General features: G+C 41.5%; 1 protein-coding gene across 1 annotated transcript in view; it reads right to left on the reverse strand.

Annotated features, from left to right (window-relative positions):
* The window catches only part of shisa9b (shisa family member 9b), a 28,360-nt gene extending 17,702 nt beyond the window's left edge, over positions 1-10,658 (reverse strand). The window contains exons 1-2 of the mRNA XM_021557855.2: positions 9,797-10,658; positions 8,124-8,239 (exon numbers count right to left, since the gene is read on the reverse strand). Of these exons, the coding sequence (XP_021413530.1) occupies positions 8,124-8,239; positions 9,797-10,317 (637 nt within the window). The 5' untranslated portion in view covers positions 10,318-10,658. The remainder of the gene's footprint in view (positions 1-8,123; positions 8,240-9,796) is intronic.
* Positions 10,659-11,730: the final 1,072 nt, after the last annotated feature.

Raw genomic sequence — 11,730 nt, forward strand, 5'->3', positions numbered from 1 at the left:
GGCACATTAAATCATTAATTTAGACGAGAGAGAACTTAATTTGTATTCCATTAGTGGGAGTAAACCCTCATCTCACTTTTCAACCTTGTTGTATCAAGCTTCTCTTCTCAGCCTGCGAGCTTGACAAGGTGTTATCATTCATGTCAGGTACCAACAAAGATATAGAAGTACAGTATTAGTATGCAGCACCAGTATTTTTAAAGGAGGTTTGGCCCTTAGGCGGAAGCTTAACTGAAGTGTCTCAAAATGATCACAGCATTCTTTTGTCTAAAACCATTCAACAAGGCAGATATAAAAAGGAAGAGATACAAAATGCCCTGTTAAAAAACAGGCATGTAACTGGAAAGAAAGGTGTTGATTTGTAACCGTTTTCCATTCATTGTAGGTAGTAGTAATCCATTTAAATACAGTTTCCTGTGACACTGTCTTGTGGGGAAAGGGCCTGCCAGACCGTCCGGCCGTGTGTGTTGGCAGCAAGGGAGAACTTTCTTCTCTTCGGCTGGCTGCCTAGAGAAAAGAGGCCAAGTGGCCACAGGTGCACCTTGCTCACACAGGCAGGCCTAGCGGAGAGGGACAGGACAGTGCGTGTGGCCAAGATGGCCCCAGCAGCACACAGGACAGAAGTGGAGTGTAGCCTAGCCGCCAGCCAGCCAGCCACCCACCCAGAGGAGAGGCAACTAGAGGAGAGGGAACTAGAACAAAGCCCTGTCTGTCTGAAAGGATCTGTGACGCTGACACATGTGAGAACTCCCTCTGGACCATTTCACTCATTGCCAACCAGGCACCCGCAACCCCTGCCATAGAGGCAGTATCCATCCTAGGGAGGCAGCCCAGGCATGGGTACACTTGACAGTGCCAGACATGGCTAGGGGACGAGGAGGGGAACAGGCGCAGGACTGTGCCCCATAGACACACCACTCTACCCCCTGCCCAGAAGTGAGTCAAAGAGACAGAAGCAAAACGCCAGGGAGAAAATAACCATTTTAGTGGAGCTGTTGTGCAGTCAAAACAACAGCAGTCCTCAACACATATGGGAAGGAAGCACAAAGCGTTGTCTCCCGACAATGTATTCTCAAGGCTATAATCTCAGGGATATAGCAGACTATATTCTGTATACAGGGTACAGGATTTTGTAAAGTGTTTCTGTTGGCTTTTTCTGTTGATTGTGAGAAAGGACACTTTGTATGCTTTGTATGCTAACAGGCTTAGTTGTTCTATTGTAATATCTGTCCGTTGTAGCTAGTTGATCTAATGTTACAAATCCATCTGTGCTGCCCTGTTTTCCTGAATCTCACATACTACTGCAGCCGAACAAGGGGATTCATCTCCTGAACGCTTACCAACCAACTGAAGAGGGCTCAGTCACATAGCTAGTGCTGCTGTTCCTGCCGGTGCAATTATTTACCTCTCATCTCCAGTTCACAAAATTAGATCCTTGTGTCTTTGTTTATCTTGTAACAATATAGTCTCTGTGTGTGTGTGTGTGTGTGTGTGTGTGTGTGTGTGTGTGTGTGTGTGTGTGTGTGTGTGTGTGTGTGTGTGTGTGTGTGTGTGTGTGTGTGTGTGTGTGTGTGTGTGTGTGTGTGTGTGTGTGTGTGCGCGCATGCGTATATGAAAGCCACACCTTGATGTCCTCAAATACATCAAAACGACAGTGACGGTGCTAGATTTTCCTGTGGGCGAAAACAGAGCACAACCCATTTAGTTGCAACCAGATGCCAACCTGCCATGAAAATGTAAATAACATGGGAGGTATGTTGTTGTACAACTGAGGCATTATCTACAAAGAGAGAAATACCAGACCCAGTAGAGATGTAATGCTACTGTACTACAATGACTGAAGGTTGACTGGGTATTACTATGCTGCTCCTGAACTGAGGGTCTCCTGGACTAATAACGTCTGGTGGTTTTGAGGTTGTAAGATGCATGATTGTGATTGTTTGGGTTTCTCTTCTGACAATGACCATTTCTTTCCCCCAAAGCATCCATTTGTTCCAAGAAACGTCTGGTCGTCTGTTGACATGAACCACCTCTGTCTTTGCTGACCTAGTAATAATTACAAAAGAGTGATGGAAGGACAGTAATTTTCACAACCACTATGACAAGCATTGTATGGTCAAAAACAGCAATATATTTTTCAGAGGGATGTGTTTCCTATGGTATTGTAGATTGTGGATACTATGATATTCATCATTTAGCTGGGAGTAAACTTAAACACTTACCACTTAAGAGGGGCTTGCCAACACTTACCAACAAAGAAAAGATGACCAAAGAACCCTCTTTAAAGGGTAAGTGAAGAAAGCCCCCTTTGAAGCTGTGACCATTCTTAGTGGACATTAATATTACATTACATTGGATGTGATAGAACACCCAACAGGCCCTCTGTGTAATTTCCCAATCACCAGCCAGCAGGGAGGCAGAGTATCCTGAGCAGTGTGAGGATATTCAGAACAAGTGATCTAAGGTATCTGCAGTAACCCCCATGTTATTGAACTACTCAAAAATGCCATTAGGCAGTCCTAAAATAAATCCTTGTCATTGGTCATACATGAGGGTATTGGTTTTTGGGGGTCTGATCGGCAGTCCGGTATATGATAAACCTACAGCTTACGTTTAAAATACATTGTTGAACATGGTGTGTTGTTTTAATGTTTTAATGTACTGCATAGGGAGGGATTCATGTTCATCTTTTTCGGATCACATTTTGCTGCAGGTTTAAATGTAGCTTACTAATAGCTGTACTATGACCCATCAGTGAGGCAGCCATAGGACACAGCGCTGAAGCTCCCATCCCATCGCTAGCTGCTCCTGAGCCCCTGATTTCCACCACCTACCTGTCAACATGTCGGCTGGCTGGTAATGAATGGATCATTATTCCAGGAGGGGGCACGGAAGAAAAAAAGGGCTCTCTGTTTAAAGAATGATTAATTATTCGCCTGTCATGGCAGCACCAAGAACGCCTGAATTCATTAAAGTGAATAATAATCATTTCAGCTGAAGGAGAAAACTCATCTCGTAGGCATACCTTGAGGTACAGTAGGCTTGATGTTCAGGGTACTATATGCCTGTGACAACCAGGCAGACGTTTTCTGAAAGATACTACCTTGTCCACACATTTCCGTACTCTACTTTGGTGGGTTTCGATGTAAGAGGAGAAAGTGGCAGCATTAACCAAAGAAAATGCTTATTCTACAGTTGATGTGATGAAAACAAAGAACTAAGCTGCCTATTAGGAATGTTCATTCATTATTAGTATTTCCCTCAAACATGATTATTATGATATTTAAGGGTGCCTCAAATGTCTATATGTATAGTTTTCCTCAGGGGAATTTCCCGAGATAAAAGTATTTCTTTATCAGTTCAGTCTGAAGTTGAAAGGGGCAGAAAAAAAATCAGTGTCGGCACAATTGTGTGAGATGGCCAAGGATACAGGCATGCACAATCCTATAGGAGTTGACAGTGTAACAGCAAACTGCAAGTGTATAATCAGGTCCTTTTGCCACTGTGGGGAAATGAATTCAGTCAGATATAATGTATTCTGCCTCTTAAATTAGTGTAATTCAACAACAATCCCTTTTTTCTGCTCCTGTCTATTTTATCTACAACAGCAAAAATCCATGGACAGGCCACTTGGTCGTCATACCTTCATTTCCATGGAGATGTCATGCATATTGGCACCATATGTATTAGTTCCATCATGTGACATAAGGGAATCAGAATGGAAACCACCTGAGCCATATACAGTGTCTTCAGAAAGCGTTCACACCCCTTGACTTTTTCCACATTTTGTTGTGTTACAGCCTGAATTTAAAATGGATTAAATTAATATTTGATTTGATATATTAATTACACTTTGTATGGTGTATCAATGTACCCAGTCACTACAAAAATACAGGTGTCCTTCCTAACTCAGTTGACGAAGAGGAAAGAAACCATTCAGGGATTTCACTATGAAATGTACTTTATGTCCTGAATACAAAGCGTTATGCTTGGGGCAAATCCAACACATCACTGAATTACCACTCTTCATATTTTCAAGCATGGTGGAGGCTGCATTATGTTATGAGTATGCTTGTAATCGGTAAAGACAAGGGAGTTTTTGGGGATAAAAATAAATACATGGAATAGAACTAAGCACAGGCAAAGTCCTAGAGGAAAACCTGGTTCAGTCTACTTTCCAAAAGACACAGCAGGACAATAACCTAAAACACAAGGCCAAATATACACTGGAGTTACTTACCAATATGACATTGAATGTTCCTGAGGCGCCTAGTTACAGTTTTGACTTTAATCGGCTTGAAAATCTATGGCAAGACTTGAACATTTCAGTCTAGCCATGTTCAACAACCAACTCGACAGAGCTTGAAGAATTTTAAAAAGAATAATGTGCAAATATTGTACAATCCTGGTGTGCAAAGTTCTTAGAGACTTACCCAGAAAGACTGACAGCTGTAATCGCTGCCAAAGGTCATTCTAACATGTATTGTCTCAGGGGTGTGAATACCTATGTAAATGAGATATTTCTGTATTTCATTTTACAAACATTTGCAAAAATGTCTAAAAACATGTTTTCAGTTTGTCATTGTGGGGTTTCTGAAGGCTCTGTATAGCATGTATGATCTGAAGCACTGGAAACCACTGACTCTTCTTGTATAAAAGAGGGGACTTTGTATTGTGAATGTCAAAGCGCTTAAAAAAAAATCATAGCCATGGTCTAATCATAACACAGTTCTTTCATAATCAATTAAAGGTCTGACGAGGGTTAATGAACGTTTCAAAATTGGTCTTTGAAACAAAGGCCTCATTACTTGAATGTACTGAGTACTGAATGTATTGGGTCTACGGCCATTGCAATGGGAGAAAGCTTTCCCACTGGGCACAGACATCAGTGCAACGTCTGATTTTGATTTACATTTGGTTGAGTTATCGACTAACTTGAATTACATGTGAAATAAACCAAACATGTCATCCTGTCATTGGATTTAGGTTAAAAGTTAATTGGAAAAAAGACTAAATTCCCTGACGTTGATGACTTTTTGTAAATCCAATCAGTTTTCCACGCTGATTCAATGTCATCACATTTGAGTTTTGGGGTTGAAATGACTTGGAAACAACGTTGAATCAACCTGTTTTTGCTATGTTGGTTGCAATTACAAAAAAAGCACAATATGCAGATAAAAACATCCAGAAAAAACACATTATGTTTAATAGATACCTTGATGTTGACACAAGTAAGCTCTTTCAATTGAATCCTCAATGCAGCAAGTGTTCAGTGTAATATAACATCAGATTGAAAACCCAGGAGGAGATGTTACTCAAACACATGCAGCCTCACATTAACCTAATTACTTGTGCTGCCACCTCTTCAGAGTGCTACTCTCTCACAAGACACAGTTCACACACAGACAGTCCTCTTTGGCAGTCAATGTATGCCATGGGGTGTCACATACATGGAAATCAGCCTCACTAGACTAGATACCCTGCATAATTCCCATCTAGTGGAATAGCCTGTCTAAGTGACAGCTTCTGCTAGCTGTGCTGTGCTTGCTTTACATGTGTGATAATGAGATTCATTCACCAGAATAACACTCTTCAGGCGCCTCAGCCTAAAGGGTTTCATTCCATTCCGATTCTATTGATGCTGTATTAGGCAAATTTGAAAATCAATTTGAATTAAACTATTTCCCTTGTTCTGATTTTTTATTTTTTATTTACACCACTATAGCAACCCTGATTATGCTCTCTAGTCTAGTGTTTGAGGTTTCTTACTATTCTGGCTGAGGTACCATGCTACCATAAAAAGCCCTGTCAATTTCCTGTCTTGATGTCTGTCTACTAAGCTGTACCCAGTGGGTTACCTAATTCAAAACAATCACACACTGTGTTGCTGACTGAGCATCTGTGCCTGCCAGTCAGTCTCAGCACTCGCGGCTTTAAGCACTTTAATGGCATTTCAGACTGGAGAACCTCAGTAATGTAAAGGTTTTTTTTAGTCCCAGTGCTCTATGAAATGGCCCTGCTCCCAGCACAGTCACACACCCCACTCTCTGGGTTATTACCGCTCAGCCTGCATGGAGATGGAGTCAGCTCTTTAACAGCACAACACCTGGGTGTCTCCTCTCGCACACCTCCCTGCGCCTCTCCACATCTTCAACAGGGAGCTCACTGGGTGAGGCTATTCACACTGATACAATAACCCATCACGTCTTCTCATGAAACAGCAAGACACTGCTCTGCCTGTGTGACTTTTTACAAGAGAACAGTCAGTGTGGGAACGAGTGTGAATACCTGCTCAAAGAAACCTGTGCTGTCATCCCACTTTATTGAATAAGGGTTTCAGTTAGCATAACTAAACAACACTACCTCTATTCCAATACAGCACACACCTTAATAGTGACAAACTGCTCCTTCTGATTCTATAACGCCCACATTATACCAAACCAATAAAAAACAGCGTGTTGAATTCTAGTGGAATCACACACTGCTTTCACCCAATCCCTGGCCTTCTAAGGACACCTGAAAAGCTCTGTCACACTAAATGACACATCCCTTTTGTGAGCCGACACAGTGGAGATTGAAGAGGTCCTTGTTGCTTCAACTTGATGTGACGGACTAAGAGAGATAGTGTTGTGCTTGGAGGAGGTGGGAGGGCCACTGACAAAGGAAGAGATTACCCAGAACCCACCTCTCCACTCATCTACCCTCTCCAATCCACAGTGCTATTGTGTGAAAACGTATGGATCCTTCCCTTTACTGTGAGGAGAGACAATGCCAATGTGTGTCCATGCAGCCCACCTGATGGCAGAACTGGGTCTCCAATCCCTTTGGTAATTCCTACCCAAGGGATGGGAGAGAAATATGCCAGATCTTCACGCGAATACAAGCTACAAGCTTCAATTATCGGTGGAAGCTACACTCAAGAATCAAAGTGAAGGCTCTTGACCCAGAGCTGCCACATCCACTTCAGTTTTTGACAAAAAGCAGAAAAAAACACACTGTTGCCATTTGCTTATGCCGTCAACATAAAACTAGTATTCCCATTATTATTCTCTCCAAGTTGGATTTGTCCATCTCACACAAACAAACAGCTTGTTTTTCATGTCAAACATTGACACTCCTTTTCAGCAGGAAAAATGCACTGCCATAAGTAAACATGTCATTTTACCTCTCTCCAATAACAGACGGCATGCGTTACAATCACTTCCAAACAAGCAAATGGGGAAAAGTCTGTCCATTGCCATTAGTGGCTAAAGCCTAGCTTGTGTGATTGCAACCGGCAGTCTGAGACATGCAATGCATAATAAAATAATACATCCTGCATCATCCACGTGAGTGAGCGAGTGAGTGAGTGAGTGAGTGAGTGAGCGAGCGAGCGAATTCTTGCGGGTCTGTGTATAGATGTGTGCCGGCCTGTTGTAAGAGATGGAGAGCAGCGCAAGACTTATACTCCTGTTAGTCAGCGGCGGTTGATGATGATAATTATCCCAGTGTGTTAAATGATTACTGAGGCTGTGAGTAATTGCTTCAGCAGCTCACAGGACTCTCCAAAATGGACTTCTTTCACAACTCTCGTATCTGGAGCAGCTAAATCAGGCGAGCCAGGAAGGCAAAGGGTGGTGGTGAAGAAAGCCTTTTGAATTTCACAGCTGCCTCACTACAACCACAAAGACCAATCGGAGACTGTTGGGCACTTCAATAGGACTCCAGCATAGAATTGATGAAAATGAAAATGTCAACGTTCTCTTGCGTGATAAGGTTTACTGCTAGTGGCTGTTTAGAAACATTGTGTGTGTGTGTGTGTGTGTGTGTGTGTGTGTGTGTGTGTGTGTGTGTGTGTGTGTGTGTGTGTGTGTGTGTGTGTGTGTGTGTGTGTGTGTGTGTACAGAGGTAAAGATTGTGCATGATTGGTCCGATCACAGCAGTCAGACCCTCAGGCATCTGCAGATGGCATCCTGTTTATACCATCTCTGTATCTCAATCATGACCATACCCAATGCATTGCAGAGCTTCACATAATACACTATGCATCTTACCACTGGTTGTACTTTCCAATGTGTGTCAAACTATTGTTGTAGTGGCTACTCTCTATGAAATGAGACATTGGATGGGAGAGGCCTACTTACGGAGACTGTTCGCAGGTACCCTGTTGGCTTGCATGTTGTCATAGTGCTGTCCATGCACTCCAATGTCTTCTGAGTGTTCTCCTGGACCAGGCTGGCGCATCACCTGGGCTAGAGCCCTGACAAAAAACACAAACACCTCAATCAGCTGGTTCACTCAATAATAAAACGTGGCAAAGAAATCAAAATGGCTATGAAATCGAGCAAAGTTACAGTAGCTCAAACGCTGTAAACCTCAATATTTATCGGAAATCCTTACAGGTCTTAATGTTTGAATAATGTAGATTAAATCAAATAAATTATTCTCATGCTTGTAGATGAACTACGAATAACAAATTATCATATGCTCAAAGGGTTTTCATTTGATATGCACAATACCATTTATGCTATATTGGGTTAGTGGGATCACCTTCCTTTGTGCATTGATAATATAGTTGAGAATTATGACAAATCACAATAGGGATCACAAGGTATGTTGAGACAAAGGAAACCCACTGAGCACAGACGTCAGTTCAACGTCTAGTTTTGATTTACTTTTGGTTGAGTTGTCAACTAACGTGAGTTCAACGTGAAATTAAAGTCATCACATTGAATCTTTCTGTTGAAATGACATGGAAACAACATTAAATCAACCAGTTTTTTGGGGAAGTGAACCTTAAGTTTGCTTTCCCTTTAAAAAGAACAACGAATCTAATTAAAATGCTGAAATCTAGGGCAGCGAGATATTTAAAAACAATCGCAGGTGTAATGGAGTAAAAAAGTGGCTTTTAATGGCACCATGTTAGATGACATCAAGGGAGATGAGAGCATGGCTCATCACACACTATTACCTACAACACATCTGGTTTTACCAGAACGTAGTGAGCATGGCTCATCACACACTATTACCTACAACACATCTGGTTTTACCAGGACATAGTGAGCATGGCTCATCACACACTACTCCCTACAACACATCTGGTTTTACCAGGACGTAGTGAGCATGGCTAATCACACACTACTCCCTACAACACATCTGGTTTTACCAGAAGGTAGTGAGCATGGCTCATCACACACTACTCCCTACAACACATCTGGTTTTACCAGGACATAGTGAGCATGGCTCAAGACATCAACGCAATTGGACAGGTATTCACAGTCACTCACAAATAAAATATAGTAGGCTGCATAGGTATTGCCTATGATTGCCAATCAAATTGTGGTCAGTAGAACTGACTGAGCATGTATATTTATTCTATATTTTAACACTTCCCACTGGTCAAAAATTGGTTGGATCATGAATCAATGTTGTTTCCATGTGTATGTGACCAATAAAATCTCATTTGATTTGATTTCAACCAACAAATATATGTGATATGGGAAAACTAACTGAATTTGAAAAAGGTCATCAAGGTAAGGACATTTCATATTTATTTCACCCAACTTTTAACTGAAATGTTTTGTTGATTTTTGTTGTTGATTTCAACCAAATGTAAATAGAAACTAGAAATTGAACGGACTTCTGTGTCCAGTGGGTTATCACCTAGTTTAACAAAACAGAATATTTAATGCATCGAAATATTTAAGGAAACTTCTGACACCCAAATAAAAGTTAAATTCCTGCATTAATTTAGGCTATCCAAAGTTGTTACTGCATTGCGCACAGGGACTGCTGATGTTGTTTACTGTACACACACCTTGACATGTTTTCTCTGTGTGGACGGTGCGCCTTTTCAAGTCCAAGTTTTGTGAAAATCCCAACGAGGGCCATTATGGCAACAACTCCACATATTATATACACAATTAAGTTTGTCTTATCCTTTGTGGGGTCGTGAGTGGGGTCTTTTTTCTTAGGCGGGGGTCTGCCTGTCATCATCCACGGCGGCGTGTCATAGTTTTTGCAGGTGGTCTGGTCCAGCCGCGAGCTTGTAAACTCACAGCAGAATCTGAAGCCACAGGTCCCGCAGCAGTACAGGTAACTGCCCGTCTGGCACACAAACGGCGGATCCCACTGGCCCATCACATCGTAATAACCCCGGCACCTGTCCTCTGTATGCGGACTCTCCGAAACGCTATTCTCTCTGTTCAATTTTGACTCGTTGGTACCCGTTGGTACCATAATAAAGCCGTCCAGTTTCTGCCCTGGCTCCCCCTCCGCGTCGCATACAAGAACTTTCACCAAAAAGTAGCCAAGCAACAACCCCGCGCTTCTCATCATGTGCGTCCCTTTGTTACTTTTCTTCTCCACTGTAGACGAAGGAAAGGCGATGACCAGGTATCATAACAAGCTTGTACGCATAATCCAAGAACATGAAACACAGCCATCCGCGATGATTATCATGATTACGCAACGCAACTTCTGCGCGTAATTGTCCATCAGCGCACGGTGATGTTGTATGGCAATTTGTGTAAATGTTATATCTGTTCCAATTGCTTATAACAAAAAAACTGATGCGACAACAACACTTTTACAGTTGCTACAGGTATCTTGAATATGAGTATCTTGAATAGGTTTAAATCATTTCTCTGCGCTGCGCCACAGACATCCTCCGGTGACTGTCGGAGTCCTTATTGGTAGTTCACTCCAGGCAGTGGGAACATTACCGAACCAATTACCGACAGAGTGAGGAAGAAAAAGGAGGTGGAGACACTTGTGGTAGGTGGGAGAGAGACATGTATGCAATCTGTTGTTTTTATACAGAACAACATACTCATGCTCAGATTAAAAAATGTTCATAGTAGCCTACTGCAGGCTACAGAAAAAAGATATACTGTATTCAGACACTACAATACTGTCCGAATTGTTTTTTCTTTATATGCCTATAAAGTCGCAGGGTGCATTGAAATGATAGATTTGCAATGTTGCTGTTGTCTGTCAAGTCAAATGGGATTTCATGCATGTTGTATTTGACTGCTATTTGTGGCCAATATATCGCACCCTATTTGTTTCATTATGTATTATTCAATAGGCCACGGCTATGAAAAGAGCCTATAGGGCAAGCAAACAAGGTGTGATTAGTATTGGTGTGACCTTTGTCATTGTATTGCTGTAACTGTTTTGTCATTTCAGGTGATAAAATATACATAATCAATACAATTCGTCTGACTAATGACATTTGATTTGTATACCTGTACATTTTGGAATTCTGAATGTATATCCCTTGATTGTACCACACACAAAAGGGCATGATCATATCATTATTTCTGTAAGACTTTTACTGTGGGTGTTGAAACCTCTAAAGCGCTTGATTATTGAGAACAACTCCCTAGTCAAAAAATCCTATAGGATTCCAATAGAAAAATGTAGAACCTATCCTATAGGATTTTATTCCTATAGAATCCTATAGGGGTCCATTTGGAGTGGTTCCAATAGTTTTTATTTGATTGGAATCTAATAGGAGTTTTTGACTAGGTAGATGTTAAAGTGCTTCAGAGGTTTCAACACTCACAGTAAAAGTCCTAAATAAATAATTGCATGATCACGCTATTTTGTGTGTGGTACAATCAGGGGGAGATACAGTACATTCAGCATTTCAAAATGCAGTGGTGTAAAGTACTTACGTAAAAATACTTTAAATACTTTCGTTGTTTTTTCTGGTATCTGTACTTTGCTTTACTATTTATATTTTTG

Source organism: Oncorhynchus mykiss, chromosome 13 (assembly GCF_013265735.2).
Source record: "Oncorhynchus mykiss isolate Arlee chromosome 13, USDA_OmykA_1.1, whole genome shotgun sequence".
Lineage (NCBI taxonomy): Eukaryota > Metazoa > Chordata > Actinopteri > Salmoniformes > Salmonidae > Oncorhynchus > Oncorhynchus mykiss.